The 19,486-nt window shown below is 40.2% G+C and overlaps 2 protein-coding genes across 5 annotated transcripts; both read right to left on the bottom strand.

The window, feature by feature from the left end:
- Positions 1 to 428: 428 nt before the first annotated feature.
- Positions 429 to 13,413, bottom strand: LOC145490048 (uncharacterized). Of its 3 annotated transcripts, XM_081469145.1 has the most exons (9): positions 13,133 to 13,413; positions 8,883 to 11,818; positions 6,806 to 6,885; positions 6,167 to 6,379; positions 5,611 to 5,691; positions 4,467 to 5,087; positions 3,328 to 4,139; positions 2,623 to 2,824; positions 429 to 2,405 (listed from the first exon to the last, which is right to left on the bottom strand). In XM_081469145.1, exons 3-9 carry the CDS (start codon positions 6,876 to 6,878, stop codon positions 1,396 to 1,398), a joined length of 3,012 nt encoding a protein of 1,003 aa, XP_081325271.1. In that variant the 5' UTR covers positions 6,879 to 6,885; positions 8,883 to 11,818; positions 13,133 to 13,413; the 3' UTR covers positions 429 to 1,395. The 3 variants fall into 3 exon arrangements, with proteins under 3 accessions (XP_081325271.1, XP_081325273.1, XP_081325272.1); XM_081469147.1 differs by lacking the exon at positions 5,611 to 5,691; XM_081469146.1 differs by lacking the exons at positions 8,883 to 11,818; positions 13,133 to 13,413 and having other exon boundaries at positions 6,806 to 7,335.
- Positions 13,414 to 13,715: 302 nt separating this feature from the next.
- On the bottom strand, positions 13,716 to 19,360 carry LOC145490381 (uncharacterized). 2 transcript variants are annotated; one of them, XM_081469507.1, is made up of 3 exons: positions 18,575 to 19,360; positions 17,213 to 17,299; positions 13,716 to 16,791 (listed from the first exon to the last, which is right to left on the bottom strand). In XM_081469507.1, the coding sequence occupies exons 2-3, from the start codon at positions 17,286 to 17,288 to the stop codon at positions 14,609 to 14,611; spliced, it is 2,259 nt and encodes a 752-aa protein (XP_081325633.1). In that variant the 5' UTR covers positions 17,289 to 17,299; positions 18,575 to 19,360; the 3' UTR covers positions 13,716 to 14,608. The 2 variants fall into 2 exon arrangements, with proteins under 2 accessions (XP_081325633.1, XP_081325632.1); XM_081469506.1 differs by lacking the exon at positions 18,575 to 19,360 and having other exon boundaries at positions 17,213 to 17,518.
- Positions 19,361 to 19,486: the final 126 nt, after the last annotated feature.

Consider the following 19,486-nt stretch of genomic DNA (forward strand, 5'->3'; position numbering starts at 1 on the left):
CTCTTGAACATCACCGTTAACTCTCTTTGCCATAATCCATGCACTTCAGAATTTCAAGTGATGAAAGTTTACAACAAAAATACAAGGTTGCCTTGGACTGGGTGAGCGGCGGAGAGAAAATCTTTGGCTTAATAAAGTTCAGCACGAAGACACCTCGTTGACTATTAACTTTGAGGCAAACGTTTTTCCGTCCATCCCGATTTTATTATAACCTTTTCTCAATCATAATTTGATTTGGGAAGTCAAGCAAAAAACTGTCTTGGGAGGCAGAAACTGTTACATCCTTAATTTGAAGCGTTTGGTCACTGTTTTTTGTTTTTTGTTTTTTTCTTTTTTTTTTTTTTTTCTTTTTCTTTTTCTCGTGAATATTTATTTCTTCTTTTCTTTATTTTCAAAAACACTCCATGTATCACAATTAAATCCCACCCCAGTCCTCTTTTATATCAAAAGGACATCAAATCAAATTGAGCCTTTTGTTTCGACAGACATATTTATTAAATACAAGTATCAAAATTTTCCATATTTACATTTTTCTATATCTAATTTTATCCCCTAATTTTTTTCCTCCTCAGTTAACAACCCATATTTCATCCCATTGTCAGTATTCCTAAACCACGTGATTACTTGGCAGAGTCGTGTTTCTATCCAAGTTACCATGTAACTGATTTGTCTGGAATGCATGTTACTCGTGGTTAAATGTTACAATTATATAAATCAGTGTAAAGGAACCCTGCCTTTGGTATCCTTAATACACTAAATCACTATCCAATGGCAGTTATACATACTACATATTATGACTCTCAACTTCCCTGCTGTCGTTCGAGGAGAAAAGCGTACTTATATTTACATATTCTTCAGACAACGAAGGTCTGAAAAGGGAATATCATATTATCTGAGCTGTTCGATAAGGGACAGGAAATGACCAAGCATTTCAGTATTATATATAGGAAGTGAATTTTTATTGTCCCATTACCAAGTCCCATTAACTTATGTCTACATAATACTGAGAGTGGTGCCAGTCATATTTTGTGGCAAATATTTTTTGTCATCTTTGTTTCCACTTAACACTGCCCCGGTTTGTTCAAATAAATGCTTAAGCGACAGACTTACCAAGATAAATAAATCTTTTACGGGTATCATTTGGTTGCTGCCTGGGAACAGGGACTGGCTTTTGCGTTGCCTAACGTTATAGTTCATAAGCAACGTTGCTTACTTGATAAGTAACTGTTGCTATAGATAGCGGTTGCTAGGCAACACAAGTGCGACCGAAGCAGGTTGTGAGCGATGTTGAGAGATAAAAGTAATTGCAAGAGCTGGTCAATCATAGAAAAAATGTTTAACTAATCTGAGGGTAGTTTGTCCGATAATTTTCAACCTTAGTTCGCATTTCTTTTCTTAACTTCTCTTGATGTCTTTGTGAGTTTTCTTGTGATGTTTCGAGTTGTGTAGACTCCGCTTCCACCTTTTGGCAAATGGCTTTTTCTGTAACCTGTTGATGCTATGCTCTGTTTTGAGATATTTCAAAATATCAGCTTGAATTTTAAACAGCTTGTCCATCTTATCAAGCATTTTAGCCATAATAAATGCGTTGGCAGAATTTTCTGGTTTTGTGGGAACATCAGCCCTCTTTGCCACAGGGAACTGATTTCCTGAGTCGAGCTTCTTGTTGGATGAGAGCGTTTTAAAAGACGTCAATTTGTGCAACTTGCTTTCCCTTGGGTCGTCATCAGTTTTGTTGATTTTCTCAGAATTTTTCGAATGATGTAAAACAGTTTTCTGGTCTAAACTCCACCGCGACCTTTCCTCCTCGTGTTGTCTTCCCAGCCTGCCTAGACGGTTTCGTAAGAAGTGACTCGTGTCAATGCGATTCCTTGAGCCTTTGAGCCAAATATTAATTTCGTTCCTTCTACGACGTCTGATGTCATTTTCAAGATCTTCGAGGTCGCGTTTTCTAATATCATCACCATCAGCAACGCCTTCATCAGCTTTGAGCTTGTGAATTCGTTTCTTTGCTCTCTGCATAGCAGAATACTTCGCTGCTTCGATGATGGTCAAAATTTTCTCGATCTTCTTAATCTTGTCCACCTCGAGCTTTGCGACGCTTTCTTTTTTGATGTCATTTCTCAGCTTCTGTTCATCATCTTGGATTTTCTTTTTTGCTTGAGCATCGTCTGCAAATTGGTTCTTTTCAAGGCTTTCTTTCTCCTTGGTTATCTCGGCCTTTTCTTTGCTCATGTCGTCCTCATATCGGTTGGCTTCCATTTTAGCTTGGTTTTCAATGTCATTGATAATGTGCTTCACCGAGTTTGGTGATAGACCAATCGCTTCCTCGATCTTGGACATGGCTAGACTCGCTCTTTCCGTGTCGTGCAGTTTTCTGTACGCTTCTGCAATCAGCGGATTAACTGAAACAAACAAACTGAATTAATACAGAGGTGGAAATTCTTGCACAGGAGTTTCAAATTCTCCTTCCATAACATGTCCAAATCAACCAAAAATATTTCTTTCGTATCAATCAAACCAACATATGAATTTACTTAATATTTTCAGCAGGTTTCAAAAATACAGAGGCTGTGCTTTTGCTCATTGTACAATACGACCGTAAGCAAATCTCGTATTTACCCGGGGCTTGATACGGTGCAGCCGGAGGATAATACATTGGAGGGCTCCAAGAATACTGTGGACTGCCGGATGAGATCGCCTGACTGTTCCATGGGTAAAACGAGTTCGTGGGGTACGCGCTTGAAAGCGCCTGTTCCCCGGAATACGCCGCTGGAGGTTGTAAGTTTGCAGGACTTGGAGGAGCTGAAACCTGGGGCTGGTCCTGCAATAACATAATTTGAGAGTAATGTTATTTTCACCATATCAGGCTAAAGTTTTCGAAACAAAGCGCAAACTATATGCAGCTGATTACTTGGAGGAAGAGTTACTGAGTTTTTTTTTGGTTGATTCTGAAAAGGTAACCCGCGATCAGAATATTGTACAACGTAAGTAAGCGCGGGGTTAGTCTGGCAGAAGCGGATCGCGTCGTGCTCGTAGTTTGAAAGCGCTGTATCATAAATATGCAAAACTAGAGCTGAAACAAATATTCGACGATACAGTACCAGGATTAATATTTCTATCTGCAATTGAAAACTGAGACAACTTCAACACGGACAACATCCACAGAGTGTGTGCAACTGAAAAACTATACAACAAACAGGCGCGAACTACACCTCAAATTTCCTAAGAACAACTAAGGATATTTTATAAAAACAAAGTTACAATCCCCCCTTTTAATCTTTCATCTTTTGACAAAACAGATGGCATGTACCCGCTGATACTTACATTAAAAGCAGAATAAGGTGAAACCTCCGGCTTCTCAGATGCAGGGCTCTTGGGAGCAGGTTTCTTTGGCTCTGGGTGAGGGGCAAAGTTTTGCTGGGGAGCTTGAAGTTTTGGCGGTTCATAATATGGTTGCTGTGGCAACAAGTTGGGAGAATTGGACGGTGAATCAAAGTATCTTGACATAGATGCTAAATTTGGTGCCGCGACCGCGGGGTTGTACGATGCGGTCAGCGGTGCCGACTGTGGCATTAAACCATTTGATTGGCCAACAGCGGATTCGATCGTGTGTACCGGAAGTGATACTGTTTGAGCAGGTGCGACTGGTTGGGCGGGGGCGACTGGCTGATCAGGCATGACTAGTTGAACCGGCGCTACAGGTTGAACAGGCGTGACTGGTTGAGCAGGAGCGAATGGTTGAGCTGGAGCAACTGGTTGAACCGGTGCAACTGGCTGAGCAGGAGAGACCGGTTGAGCGGGTGCCACCGGTTGAGCAGGATGCTTTGTGGTAAGACCGGTGTCTTTGCTAGGCGGCTGTGGTTTAATGTGCGCCTGTTGTGCTTTTGCTTCATTACTGCTCGAGCCGTGCGCATCGGACTGAACCTTGCCAGCACTGACTTGTGAAACTGTCGGTTTCTTTGTCGGTGGAGTGTTTTCCATATCACTGAACTCCATATCTCCTGGGCTAATATCGGTGTTATCTTCCTCTGGCGAGTAGCTTGCCACCTTGGCAGCCTCAGGTTGTACGGACTCCACGCTGTGCTGGGCACTGCTCTGGGGTGGAAAGGCTGACACGCCGGTCTGAGGTGCATTGACTGAAGGAAACGAGATACTAACGTCATTCTTTTTGAAACATTGTAAAAAATGGCTAGTTTGCTGACAACACGTCAATTAAATTTACGGTTAGGGTTCTTCATTGAAGCAACAACCGTACATATGATTTTTTCGCTTGTATGCACACGGCAATAACGGTTTTCCCCGGTTCCAAAAACATATTTAGAATTTGTGCCTTAAAATAAGATTCATATACTCTTCTCATTTCAGAACAGCTTTGTTTGTTTGTCCGCCAGTCATTTTAGGAATTTTCATTTTGTCCTCCAGAAAGTCTCAGTGAATAAGAGGAAATAACATCACACACTCACTTGAGTTTATTGGCTGTAGCTCCGTATTACCCTGGTAACTGGGCTGATAAGGAGGCGTCGCGCTAGTTGGACCAGCTAAACTAGCAGGTGATAACATACTAGGTGCAGAACCCACACTGGGGGGACTCATCCCTTGGAACATTTGCGGTGGATAACTAGCCGTATATGCCGGCATCATGGGCTGATAAGCCGGTTGCGACATTCCCCCAAAATATCCAGGTGCTTGAGGAGGGTATGTAAATGGTTGTCCAAGAACCATTTGCGGCGTTGAAGCAATTTTGTTCTTTTGAGCCGCATCGAGTTCCTCCTGAGCTCGTTCCTTCGCTAGATACTTAGCGGCTTCCAGTTTGACGATCAATTTTAAAATACTCTGGGCCTCATTGACGTCTTCATCTGCAACTTTTTCGAGTTTGACGAATTTCTGCTTCTTGTCTTTGTCGTCCGTTTGATCGGCAAGTTGTTTGAAGTTTTTCTCCTCGTCTTTGAGTTGCTTCTCTAGTTTCTCGGTTTTGTGCTCGACCGTGGAGGGATTTAATCCAAGCTGGTTTTCTATGTTACTCAGTGCTTTGGCCGCTTTGATTGCTCGTTGTAGCTTCTCGCGGGCGATAACCACAGGGTCATCTGAAGGAGCAAAAACAACATAATATATCAGCTAAATATCTGTCTCTTTTGCTTCGGTTCAACATTTATTTTGGAGCATTATTTCTATATTTCAGTAACATTAAGGTAGCACTATTACTTTGACATGGTTTAGCAAATACGTTGCAAAGACGTGGAATGAGAGCTCTACCCTGCCACCGGTGACATCGTTCCAATGAACGAAGTGGTCAGTGGTTTGAATTTTTGCAAGAAAACTGTCATGTAAAACTAACTTAAGTGTCTAACATGCTTTAATAGCCCATTTCCGAGTTTCCTTAAGCCTCTCTATCAAAGCGAGGCCTGCTGCACGACCATTCATACGAAAATTAGTTTCATTTGCCTGTGAATGAAATCTCGTTTTCATTTAAAAGGTGGACTCGCTTTGAGAAAGAGGTTAAAAGAAAATCGGAAATGGCCTGTTCACGACCAAACTCTCACAAGAAGTACCATAAGAAATGTAAAGGATGCAGTAAAGAGACGTTGTATGTTGAAATCAGGATAATACCTTGAAGAGGGAGCTGCCGCTTTTCGCGTGCGTCGCTTTTAAATTTCGTTGCAGAGGATGTCTTATGTGCATGCTCATTGTCTGCAAAAAAGACAGCAAGAAGTTTCTTTTAGCCACGCAGTATTTGTACGTTGAGCTTACGTACCTATTCATCATTTTCTATACGTAATGGGACTCCATGTCTAACAAGTAAGAAAGTAGTAGCTAAAGCGTTAGATGTTGGATGTTAGTAATTAGGGTTAATTATTAGCTATTATTAGGGTTAATTATTAGCTATTATCAGGGTTAGGGTACGTGTTCCGCGCTGTTCCGCCTTGCATAATTACATTATGGACATTTCCATCTTAAATGTGCACCTATGTCACTATAACGCTGTGTTAAATCGTGAAAACATCTTAAATCTTCATCCTCATTTCAAAAAAACAGTAACTCCCTCTTCTAAGCCATCTTAACGTGAACACACTGATATGGTGGAGCATTCCTCTTGTTGGAGGACATTCTGTACATAATTACACATTTCATACTGTATCTGCTAAAATAAATTCCTTCCTGTAACCTTGATGTTTTATTTGCCCTTTTTTGGCTTTTTGTTCTGTTTCGCTGGAATCAGCGTCTTCATTGACTTCATCCTCATCATCATCATCCTCATCTTCCCTGGGGAACTCTTCCACGGTGGGAATGCCGTATTCCTCTAGTATTGGGTAATCAATCAAATATTCCCCTAGTAGTGGGCTGTACTGCTCGAGGTTTGCTTCATCTTCATAAAGCTCTGTGACAATTCATATACAAAAGAATATTATATTAAGTAGGCCACAAGGACAATGCAAATTTTTAGAAACTTTTGTTGGCTTTGTTCCTGTCACCTGAAATATTCCTATTTAAGACTCGTTGCGTATTTGATCGGTAGTTTAAATCACAGTTGTTTCAAAAGTTGTTAAAACAACCCCGAACACAGATATTTAAGAAATAAGTAAGTATTCTTTGAAGTGCAACAGAAGCCATATTTTATTAACTCTCTCAACGATGTCGGAGGTCGCTTTACAGAGTTTAATAAGCTGAATAATTGCAATTAAAGATTCTACAAACACAAATGGTTCTTCGCTTCCGCCAGTTAGAATTTTCAAGCGTCCACCTAGAATCTCTTACTTAACCTAGGTTTTTGGTCTAGTGATGTTGATTGTGTTTCTAGACCTACCCTGAGCAGAGCTATGTCCCAGCAGAACAAAAGCGGAGGCTAATAAGACCAGCTTCAATGAAACAGAAGCCATAAGATATCTGTTGACAAAATGAAGAGGGCAATTAGTATATTCATTCTTGATTTGCAAGCTGGAAACAGCTGCTGATTCAGGGTTAAGGTTAAAGTAAAAACAACGCCACTCCCCTCCACTATGAGATATTCAAAATGCAGGAAAGGCTTTTTTACAAGACCCCTCAGGTAGTGACACACCTTTGGAGCTCGCGCTTACAACCCCTCCCACCCCTCCCTCTCTCCATAAAATAAGGAATCCGCCCCTACTTTCTCTATGAAAAATTCCTTTCGTGTTTTCGCCACAGGCATTAAGCTCATTATGCAAAGCCCGCTATGTTAACCGTCTGTGAAGAGTTTCTTCACCAAGCCATCCATAGCATTTTCCGCTCAGTGAATCGAACAATTTTGGTGATTCGCTTGATCAACCAGAAAGCTTTGCGTGTTTATCTTCTTTTAGACCGTAAATTAACAAACTGCTTGTGGAATTCAAATAGCGGAACACTACTTGTAAAAACTTCAGATACGTTTGATTACATGCTCTTAGCTCATGTACTATGGTCACGGAAATGAATGAAGAACAAATTTCAGCTTCGTTCACAAATCGGAACAATATTACAGCCAAATTACTTTACGTCTTGCGGGAAAACTATCTTGAAAACAAGTTAAATTTCTTCTTGTTTTCGAACAGTTAAAACTCGTATCTTATTGGTACATGTTTTTAAACTTAAAGCATAAGGGCGTGTCAAATCACTGGAACCAGAAAAACCGCGATCCTCATTGATTTTAAAATGACACTAGCACAATAACGAGGTCATGAAATAAAACAATCACAAACGTAATTGCATCTGATACGATAAAAGGCCTAAAATTCTTCGGTGAAGAGGAGATGTCATCCGAACGAGAAACCTAACCCACTGTCCAAAAGTACGTTTTGTGTTGGATCTCGTTTAGGCTATTTGAGGGTCTTACGAAATGAGATTACTGACAAACGAAAAATGTCCTAATTGACAGCTGATAAATGGACCAAGATTTTAACTGACGAAAATTAACTCGTGCATACTGAAAACCGACAGAAGAAAAAGTTAAATATTACACGGCGACAAGATGATTGACATTAGTATTGCTCTACCTGAAGTTTTTTTTCTGCAAAATTAACCCCAATTAATTTGCGGAGCATATCGCGGGAACAATATGGTAATTGGTAAATCCCTTAGTCTGTTTTGAGGCTCCATTAGTAAATGGCTGACCTAAACAACACCTGTTTGAATTTCAGAGAAGTGTCGTCGGATAGTTCATTGCCTTGACAAGTCCATGCACTTAGCAATTTCAAAACAAAAGATCTTTCTGTAACCTACCGTTCCCAGTCCAAACAAGTTTAGCTAATTTCTGTTTCGTCAATAGAACAAACGTTCTGCAGACTTCAGAACCATAACTTTCCTTCACATGTTGGAAATTCTCTAAGTCTGTCACAATCAGACATTTAAGGGTGGATAGATTATCACTAATTCTTTTGTCAGAGAATAATTTCTACTGAAACCAATTATGAAACGATCCAAAAATTGTCTTATCCAAAATCAAAGTTGAGAGGAAATTGATCAAACGGACGGCCAATTGTTTTCAGTATATTGCTCTGTCAGGGACTACTTTGAAAACCTTTCATTGAATATGCTGGCAATGAATTACCAAGGACAGCAAGCTCCAGATAAAACATCGCAGAGTTATTAAATGGAAGTGCGAAATCGAATGCTCGACCAAGCGCACAATTTATTTCACTACAGTTTTGGAAGCGAAACCCTCCGGACTGCAGAGGCTTTTGATAAACTAGTTGGCAGAAAGTTGATGTCTGGGCTTAACAATGTGCCAGTTGTTCCGCAGCAACTAAAATTGAGGAGCAGCACTTAAAAATACTTTATGCCTCTAAACTACGAGCATTATCAATCGAAAATCACGACGTATGGGTGAGCAACCATGATTTTGGGAACACCTCAACACTAAGACTCAATGAAGTGAAATAATCACTTACCCGTAGAAACCTCAACCGTATGTCATGTTACGACACCAACAAGTGTAAAAATACACGTTTGAATCTCAAACCCCAAGAAAACAACCTTTGCTGCGAAGCAAAAACACGATCCCAAACGACTAGGACATTTCTCGATTCTTCGTGCTCGGGTTTTGCCTAAGGATTCTCCATTTTGTTTCCACCTTTTGGTGTAAAAAGATGAACTCAGAATGCTATATGGGTTGAGATCATCATTCAAATTAACCAATCACAAGACGTGAGTTAAAAGAGCACTGTTTTGCTTGTTGATCCGCGGGAATTAGACCAGTCAACCAGAGGAAAACATCACACCTGTTGTTTGGATTGGAAATCATCAACAAAAATTAAGTTTGTTTTGAGAACGTTTTCAAGCGCGTTAAACCATCATTTTAAAGAGAGTGAAACGGTCCGCGCGTTTCGACTATAGCGCAGGGCCGCAAGACATTTATTTTAGAGCTGAATTCTCAACTCGGCACATACAAATGATTGAGGTAAATTGTAATTGAATGTTTGTTTTTTCATCCCCGATGTCAACACTTTTTGGTCTTTCCACACACACTTTTTTGACTACTAATTTGTTTGCGAGAATATCTTTTTGAAGAGGGAGGCGAGGGGCCATGGCCTACAGGTTAGCGCGCTCAATTAGGATCAAGTGGTGTAAGTTGGAGCCTTGATGGGCTCATAGCGTTGTACCAGCCAGGTGTATAGATAGGCACCGGCGAACTTAATGCTGGCTGATATCCTTGCGATGGACTAGCGTCCGATCTCGGGGAGAGTGGAAATACACCTAATCTCTTTATGCATGCTGCACGAATTCAGTGTAAGAACTAACTAAGCGCTTCAGTGACAACCGTACACCTCGAGCAGGACGATCTCCTGTCGCCATACAAGACACCACTGAAGCTATTTCAACCCTCGGAATCGTGAAAAATTATGTTTTGTAGTGTTGTTGCGATATGTTATAGATATAACGGTGGTTCAGCATTGTTCACTTTGACATAAATGAATCTTCCTTCTTCTACGCAAATATAATATGAACTTCCAACTTCTAAGCTAAATTATAACATACCTCAACGTCTATCGGTGCCTGACAAACAGACAGATGTGATGTAGCGGGAAATTAACACAAGGCGGGAGTATACTTTTTTTCCGGTGGCTGATGTAACAAGTGCGCAATTGAAGTTATAAATTTAGAGCGGTTGGTGCAAAATTGATCTTCTACCTGTTAATCAGAATCGAAAACTTCGTAGAGTCAAGTCCTGCGCCACTTGCTTTTGGCAAGCGGTTTGTCACGGTAATTAGGTTGAAAAAAGCAACAACAACAGCGTTAATTTTGAGTCGAGTGGTTCTAAGTCCCGTTGTTATTGGGTTTCGGGTTACTTCTTTCGTTCACACTGTACTTTCCTCATAAGAGCCGCTATGTCAATAAGTGTTTCCATTTACATGTAATGCGGACTGTCTTTTTAGCTTACTTTGAAATAATTCTTAACGTAGGTTTGTGTTGTTAATCGGTCAAATCAGACTAACTTAATAATCTTAAGGTGGAGGTTGAAGTCTCCCAAGCACTAAACGAATGAAGTGGCAATAAAGTCACAGTATTGATGCCGGATCAATTCTTTCAAGGAATAATTAGAAGAGAACAGACATTCGATATACCCGGCCGGAATTTTCCAGTGTATTTCCTTTTCTGTTAAAAGTAAAATAGAGAATGGTGTCATCTGTCTGTATTCTTCTCTGACTCATTACAAAATACCCGTCGACGGTAAAGAGAAAAGGAGTAAAGTGGGAAAGCAATAATGGAGGAGAAACACTGTTTCCCGGCTATGAAGTATTTGCCTTACAGGGACACACTTGTGCGTGGAAAGCACCTACACTGATCGACAATGGCAAAGCAGGTTGTGCAATCAGAAGAGATCACGGTTTTCGTGAAAGTGGCATCCAGTCCTTGGATTCTTATTCTAGCTCTTTTTATTCGGCGAGGAACTGGACTTTCAAAGTGGTTGCCAAGCAATATGTCCCGGCCCTAAACGCAGATAAGCTGCGCAGAAGGTGCGAAAAAGTCCTACGGGCTCGTATTTAGCCTAGTTTCTCGATCTTAGCTAATCTTTATTTATCTTTCTCGGTTATCAATTATTAACACAAAAATAATAATAATAATCAGTAATAATAATACTTTGTTTATGTAGCACTGATTTCGTTTCTTAGCCGGCCTGCATGACCCTATTTCTCCCCCTTTTAATTCTACTTTTTTATTAGAGGTAGGCATGTTAAACTGAAGCTACTCATCAAATAAGAATTAAATTCTATTACACACCTACTTGTAGAATTAATAAAAGTTTGTCCATAATTTAGTTAAAGGAATTTTGAACGAAATCGTCTACAAAACACATCGTATTTTCCTTCTTTTACAAGAAACCAAGCATCTTCCGTTGTGGATACAATGCTCCAGTTTTCAAAAGTCAAAAAAAAAATTGGCTAATAGCTTATTACATTTATCTATTGTCCTTGTTTTACAGGCAATAGCCCTATCTTTGTTTTAATTCTTTCGCTGTTAAGTTGGCGTTTGTTGTTGTTCTTGTCTCTGTTGTTGTATTTGCTGAGTTCCTTTTGCTGTTTTTCCACCATCCTTTTGTTTCCGAATCTGACTTTCCTCACTTTCAAAACCAAGTTATCCAAGTTTGTTGTCATTCTGTTTCCATTCTTCAATTCCCCTATCATGTTACGTTTGTATGGTATGACAGGTTTGATGGCGTCCTCGTTGATTGTATTCAGCGGTATCTTAGGTCCCCTGGGTTGCGTTGTCAGCTGGGATGTGGGTTTCCCGCCAGGAATCAGACCGGAGATCGCTTTTATTGCGTTCTCTCCAGCTTTTTTGAAAAATTCTATGATGTCTCTTGACTTTCGTTGTTGCGCTGAGGCTAGAAGAATAAAAAAATCATGAAATAAGCTGCTAAAATAAGGGAATCAGAGCCCCCTCAAATTTTTGCAAATTTAGAGTGGTTCCAGACAGCTTCAGTATACGTCTTCAAGTTACGAAAAACTATTTACCAATGTTTACCGCAATTTGGCAGTGAAAATGGGGACATCAACTTGTTTTCATTAATTGTCCATTAGTTTGAGGTTATATTGTAGAACTGACGATCAAAGAATATCATTATGAATCCATCAAAGTGCGAGATCATAGTGAAAAGTACTGAGGACTGTTATCAGTCATTCTATCGACATGAATAGGCGGCCATCATACACGATTACGATAAACCATTTTACAGTTGTGTGCTCAGTTACCTGGCCTATGAATGCAAGCGAGGCTGGAGGTAGCGCTGCTTTGATACAAATCTCTATGCTTTTCTTGTTAGCATTAGAACAATTTAATTTACACAACAAAAGCAGTGAGGTCTGTATCAAAACAAGGTCACCGCCAGCCTCACTGCCATTCAAAGGTCAAGTTACTGAGCAGACAACTGTAAATTAACAAAGTGACATCAGTTTTTAATGCGTCTGTCCTGTTATTGATCATGAATTTCGTCATAACATTGTCAAAGTAGTCTGCGGATCCACTCGGCTATCCACAACTACTTTGACAATGTTATGACGAAATTCATTGTCAATAACAGGACAGACGCATGAAAAACCGACGTCAATTTTTTTTTTACAATGACAAATGTTTCAAATTGTCCGCTCTCGCTCTTTGACGCATCGCATAAATAATAACTTCATGTGTCTGTCTGCATATTGACAATGAAAATTAGCCAATGAGCGCGCAAGAATTTCTGCAGTTATCGTAAAATGGTTTATTGTAATTGTGTGTGAATCCTTCCTGGTCAAGAACTCCTACATAAGGACTATATGCATGGCCAGACACCGCGTGACATGCGTATATCGACCCAATCAGGATCAAGCTTAAAGAACTAATTAGAAAACCGCGCCCTGCAACCTTTGATGAATTAGCAGTTTACGAGTGTCACGTGTGAAAAACAAAATCACTCTATTGATTGTTTTGCAAGAAATAACAATGACTTCAAAGAGTCAAATTAGGAGATGAAATTATTTTACGCTCAGCTTCATTGTCTTCTTGTCATGGCGAGCAGGTGTTACGGGTAACAACGACAAATGAACTGCCAAAGCTTCCAGGGCTCCCTTGTCAAAATATTATGAGTTCCAAAACAATTTGATGCGGTGTTTACCACGGCCCAAGCTACTAGACATAGCAAACAAAGAAAGAACAATTCTACCTTGAATATGTAGTTCCACTGACAGACCCATTAAGAGCAGAATCAGAAACATAGCTGGCCACAAGAGGGAGAGGCTAGTAACAGGTCCAGCATGTGTTGTTCACTGTTGCAAGAATCGAAACACTTTGACTCATTGCGAGCAAATCTCTGCGCCTCCTTCAATTTCTTCAAAGGCCAAGCTAAGATTATCTCTTCTCAAAATAAACCATCTGGTAAAGTTCTTGAGTGTCGAGTGCAGTAAACATGTAAGGAAATAAGCTGCTTATTTACCTATTCACATGTAATGTGACGTCGACAGGTATAAATATTTGACTACTGGCAAGTCACAACAGTTGTTTGCTAAGTTTAGCCAATTTAATTTTTTTTATTTAGTCCCTAAAGGGTACATAACATTGCGAGAGTTTTATAAGTTAAATTAGACATTAAATTCGAAAACTGTAATGTGACGTTAGAGAAACGAAGACTTAGAGCGGAGTGCAGATGACTTCTGGAGGTTTAAACAAACAAAATTCGAGATGAAGACCTTTTTAACCTGTCATTCGCCAACAAGAAAATGATACATGTCATGATCCCATATTGCACCGCTTGGCTGTCACTGAGACGTGCAGGATATGAAGAGGCTAGCTACGATAGTAATCACTTCCTTGTTTTGTGTTAATGTCTGTCACAGGTTAGCAGCTGTAAGTAGGTTTTTGCTCTGATCTATTACGCATATCTGGGTTATGGGTGTTCCACAATAATGGGAACAGAAGATCGTCAGATAGGGACTAATCTTCTGGTGTCCGGAATTGATCTATCTCAAACTCCCAACTTCCAAAATTTTTAAATCCATTTTAACCTCAGAAGAATCCCGAAAAACAGAGAGAAACTTTTAATTTTGCGATAAAATAGCTTTTATTACATAATCAGCTGCACGTTACTAATTATGGCTCATGCTTCTGTGGCGGATTACATAACTTTTTGCATGTTTTGATAGGGTTATAGTTTCTCGAAGAGTTAAAAAATAGATACTTACAATAAGCGATGATATAATTCATTGCATTGCAACTGAAGACTAGCTCGCCCGCAAAGGCTTGCAAGCATGCTGGCATATTAAATATAGAATGTAGATGAATACTCTTTGTGAAGTAAAATGTCCATACGTTACTATACTGGGTGTAGTGGGTCTGTAATCTTAGATTGCGCAGGCGCCTCCCGTCTGTCAGTTCTAGTCAGCCATTTAGCGAAAAATTTCAACGACAGTTGTAGTTGCAGTGACTCAAGATGAAAATTTTCACGCCAAAAAAACCCGCGTTTTCTGCGTTTGACGCTAGGTCCCGGCTGTCCTTCTCTGACAACAGGACCATGTCATTGCGTCTTGAATCAGCCCGAGCTATTGTTCGCCACTTTGGATCAACTCAAATCGGTTCGGCTGGCCAGACCTGACAAATGGTATGCGCCTTCTATTGCAAGTTTGAAGAATACTGTCAATTAAAGCTAAAACAGTTTGTTCAAAAACTGCTCCACTGCTCCTTCGGTGTGCTCTGAAGTCATCTTCTCAACATCACTTGGTTTAATCCCGAATTTCGCTCCAATAGCTTTGGCAAGAGACGCTGCCTTCTTCAGGGAAGAGTTGACCTCGTCAAACACCTGTCGAAGCCTGTTCTGAGTTTCACAATGAGCGAGTAGTGCTTGGGCCACTTTGAACTTTAATGTGTTAGTTTTCTGGATCTTTTCCTTTAAAATGTCAATCTTGCTCGCCTCAGGACTTTGCTGTTTGACCTGAGAACCTTTCTCTTGTTTTACCTCAGGCTTCTGAGGAGCATGCGCTGTTCTGACCACGTGATGTTCTGTGACCGCTAGAGCTTTCAAGATTTCTTTGGGTTTATCGTGTGCGACTGTTGAACTGTTTTGATTGATCACCTTCTTCGTTACGTTAGGAGACATTGCTTTCAGTTGGAGTGACTCTGTATGTACTTGAGGTTTTTCTTTGGTTATCTTGATTTCATGTGTGGGCAGATCTTTATTTTCAGCTGTTTGAAGCTTTGCTGTTTTTATGGTTTCCACACTAGCGGGGCTTTTCAAGTGACTGGCGTTAACTTGCACACCTTGCGCTGGCTTATCTTTCGTATTTAAAGCTTTTTCTTTTGAGGCCTTAGTCAGCGCTGCTTGTTCAGCAGCTGCTGGTTTCAAACTAACTTTCTTTTCTGCTTCTTTTTTTGACAAGTCTTGAACAGGAGATTTTGGGTTCTCAATAGCCTTTTTCGGAGAAGTAACGTCTTTAATATGAGGCGCGTCTTTCGACGTTTCCGCACTCTTTCCAGCATCGTTCTTCTTGATCTTATCTTCCACTTTAACAATATCTTTACTCTTTATCTTCTTTGGTAGATTCTTATGCGTGTCTTTCTGAGGTGTTGCATGCTGTTCTATTGCTGTCTTGTGACTTTGCCCCTTCTTGAAGTGAGCAGTCTCAATCTGCGTCTGTTTCGCATCATTCTTTGCTGCTTTCTGGCTCTTTAAGGAACTGTGCGGCGCTGATGGCTTTTGAGATTTCTCTGTAGTTTTATCTTTTACTATTTTCTCTGTTGCTTTATCCTTCCCTGTCATCTTTGTCGTTTCATCTTTGACCATTTTTTCTGCTTCTTTGTCTTTAACTACTTCATGCGACGAAACAGTTTGCTTGGAATTCTTTTGATGTGATTTAGCTTGTTTCTGCAACAGTCTAATTTTCTTTGGATGTGTGGAAGTTTTGGTTTTTTTGGGTGCAAGGTCCTTTAACACTTTTACAATCTTCTCATCTTTATGCGTCTTCACCTTCTCTTTAGCAATCTCTTTCTCAGCCTGTTTTCTTCGAATGTTGTCCATGACTTTCCAGTATTTGTCCAAACCTTTAAGATGGAAGTATTTACGCAAAACACTTTGAGGCATCTTCGAAAGTATTTCGAGAACACGCTTGTGCTTCTTTGTCAACTTTCTGCGAACCCCATGTTTCGCGTTCGAAGAACGCGGAAGATCTTTCCCTCCTGCTTCTTGTGGCTTGGCGATGTCAGATTTCTTGCTGCCTGTCTCGATGGTTGCCTGCTCGCTTCCAGCCATGAATTCCACAAGCGCTCTGTATGCTTTCTCGGGGACGCCAGTTTGTTCTTTGTGATCCTTTGCTCTGGCGTCACTTCCAATCAAGGCTTTGACCAGGTTTTCTTTACTTATCTCATCACTGTTTGCTTTACGCTTTGGTTTTTTATCCTGTTGCTTGGAAATTCGTTTAGCTTTCCAAGCTTTTGTCTTGTCTTGTACCTTTTTCTTTGTATTTCGTTTCTTGACATGTTTGTCTGCCTGTAACCCATGTTTCTTTGACAAATGATGTGACTCTTTACCCACCCGTACGTCTTTTCTCTTGATCTCAGGAGAATCCTTCTTTTTCTTGTGATTATCTTCATGTTTACCGGCATTTCTTCGGACGATTAATCGACCTATATCCGATACCAAGTTCGTATCCGTTCGCACATCTTCGTCGTCCTCATCGTCAGATCTTCGGGACCGGTGATGCGCTTGTTCGTCTTCCGTCACCGAAATTCCGCTCTCTTGAATCAGCCATTGGTTGATCTCGTTAGCGAGTATTTTCGATTCCCTTTCGGCTTGCTCTATAAGTTGTTCAAGTCTTCGCGTTGCATCAAGACTGCCTAGAAAATAAAAAATGCGTTGTTAAACACCTTTCAATGATTTGAAATATCACCTGATTTTGGCTTATGTGACGTCTAGCACAGTATGGTGTTTGGGTCCCTCCTAAATTTCAAATACCAGCGTAATACTCAATTGGATGCTTTCTTTCCTCCATCGCATTTACATCACGTGCACGTCACATGTTAACATCACGAGAGAAAGATTGTGAAAAGCACGGGAAAACAGCGCGCGAGCCTGGTGACGATTGGATTAATTTTTTCCTTGGTCGATTCAAAATAAAGACAACAGGTTTGATTTGTAGACTGAACATGAAGCACGAGTTTGTAGATTGCGTTTATAGATTATCGATCCCGACAAACGCAAACCTAAAAACTATTTTCGATAGTGAACGTTAAAACAGTCTAAACTATTCATGCTTACCTTCAGTCAGTTGTAGAGCGGCTCCGACAAACAAGACTAAGGTCAAGTGGAAAACTGAATTGTAGCTTGGCGTCATGATCTTGCATGCTGCGATAACAAACAAACCAGAAAAGATAAACATGGCACTGATCGATGGTTACTGTGGTCAGTAATAAATTCACCGCATGTTTACTCGCTATTCACCGCGTGTTATTTTGGGTTAGTAATTACCCCAGTTCTCAATTACGAGTCCTGCTTTAACTTGTGTGAGCTACAACGTAGATTGATCGATCACAAGTCCATAAAAACTATCCGATTTTTCGCCGATGTCATTACTTTCTATATGTGTGTATACTTTCACCGAAAGGTGACCTGCGATCAGGCGTTCTTTTGCTTTTTTTTCGGGGGAATAAAAGAACGCCTGCTCGCAAGCGGTAGTTACACCCCGTTGAACTCTTCTGCGCAAGGTGAAATGTGAGGAAAGATGGGGAGGCTGGAGTTCCTATTCTCTTACTTGGCATCGTTACCCTTGCCGGTTAATGTCCTCTCTTAACGTCATGAGCAATCCATTACCCAGTCCAAAGGGAACAAAATTGGCCACACCCACCATATTTAAAAATTTCAATATATACAAAATTGGCCGCACCCACCATATTTAAATATTTCAATGTATCAATTCTCTCTATGAATAAAAAAACTTATTAGACTGGAAATGTATAAGAAACTAACGCACCGATGTAGCAACATTTGATTTCTATCTATCAAGATGATAGATTGAATAAATATTATGAACACTGTTTACACTGGATAACGAAACTACTGTAACGGATTGTATCCAAATTTTGCTGGGTTTTTTAAGTATATAATATTTTGTTTTGGTTAGCTGCCACGATCGATAGCCAGTGCTGAAAATGTTAATCGATGTGCTTGAATGAAACGAAGAGAATATAATAACTTCAATTCATAAGTAAATATTTAGTCATTAGGTTTTGTTAAGTGGGCGGTCAAGTATCCGCGCGGGGCGGAAAACACCCGTCGTAAGAGGTTTAACACAGCTAAGTATTATTCTCAAAATACCTTTTGTAACAAGAAATCCAAACCATACCCATGCCCGCGCAACTAAATTAATGCCGTTCTCTGGTTAAACAAAAACTCATGTTTTAGACTAGTTTAAGAATCGTAAATTACACAACCGAGGAACCGCGGGAGGCTCTCGATTTTAGACAACAAAAACTTCAACCAGCAAACTTTCATAGTCACAGTCATCATAAATTTTCGTTAACACTAACTCTACATGGCAAGACACTTTGCGCAATGTGGTCCGGTGCGAGAAGTCCCATTTGAAAAAATTTCAAGCCTTGTACAACTGCTACATAAGCTTACCTCCGAGACCAGCCCTTCACTCTTTGTGCTATCACCTTTCGTACACGCACTTATGGAATAGACTTTTTCTTTCACATACCGGCAGAAATCGCAACCCCGGAACGACCCACTCTTCTACGAACAAAAGCCTTTCGATTTTTAGAGGGACTGCTGCAGTTATTGACGGAATTGTACACCAAATTTCAGGTGGAAAATCTCCTTGTTCTGCAAGATACAGTCAGGGTACCTGTTAAACGCGTGTTTAACTATTCATGTAGTCAGTGTGACATGTTTAGTGACCCGGGCTGTGTTTGTGTGTTCACTTGCCGATTGTGGATGTGATGTGTGTGTTCCATTGTTTGGTTGTGTCAAGGCCGGTCAAGGGCCCCATTTATAGAAAACAAATGCATGCAGTTCAGCGATGATTAAGCACATTGAATGGACAAAACCTAAATTTCAATCAGGTTTTTTTTCACAATCAGGGTACTAATAGAACGGACAGCTTTTCATAACTCGCTTGCTAACTCAGCGCATCACGTTCTTTGCAAACTAAACCCCTTATTTATTATGATTGTTATGTTGTGTTAGTGACCGACCAGTTCCTCCCAGTTTCCTTTTTTTTTTATTTAGCTTTATCACTAATGTTCTGTGGATATAGGAAGTATAACCATCGTTTTAGACAGACAACGCCGTTAATGCTCTCGGTGTCTTTTTACGACTACTCAAATGGTTTTCCCTCACAAATCGAACTGGTGGAATAATTTGCAATATTTTCCAAGCAAACTCAGTGAATTGTATCTGTTCAACACTTTTGTTAGTAAAGTTATCTTATGAAAACACTTGAATTTTAAGGAGAGTTTAATTTTAGTCAAAAGAAAATTTGCCTAATTTTATTTCCGTAATTTCCGTCATTGCTCGTGGTGTGAGTAGCCG

This window comes from Orbicella franksi, chromosome 6 (assembly GCF_964199315.1).
Source record: "Orbicella franksi chromosome 6, jaOrbFran1.1, whole genome shotgun sequence".
Lineage (NCBI taxonomy): Eukaryota > Metazoa > Cnidaria > Anthozoa > Scleractinia > Merulinidae > Orbicella > Orbicella franksi.

Bases quoted from the DNA above. Each gene is read 5' to 3' on its own strand.
- LOC145490381 (XM_081469506.1), bottom strand. From the start codon at position 17,333: ATGTTTATCTTTTCTGGTTTGTTTGTTATCGCAGCATGCAAGATCATG. The intron at 16,792-17,212 runs GTAAGCATGAAT...TTTATTTTCTAG, and splicing joins CGCTCTACAACTGACTGAAG to GCAGTCTTGATGCAACGCGA.
- LOC145490048 (XM_081469145.1), bottom strand. From the start codon at position 6,878: ATGGCTTCTGTTTCATTGAAGCTGGTCTTATTAGCCTCCGCTTTTGTT. The intron at 6,380-6,805 runs GTAGGTCTAGAA...GAATTGTCACAG, and splicing joins GGGACATAGCTCTGCTCAGG to AGCTTTATGAAGATGAAGCA. The intron at 2,825-3,327 runs GTAAGTATCAGC...ATGTTATTGCAG, and splicing joins CACCTTATTCTGCTTTTAAT to GACCAGCCCCAGGTTTCAGC.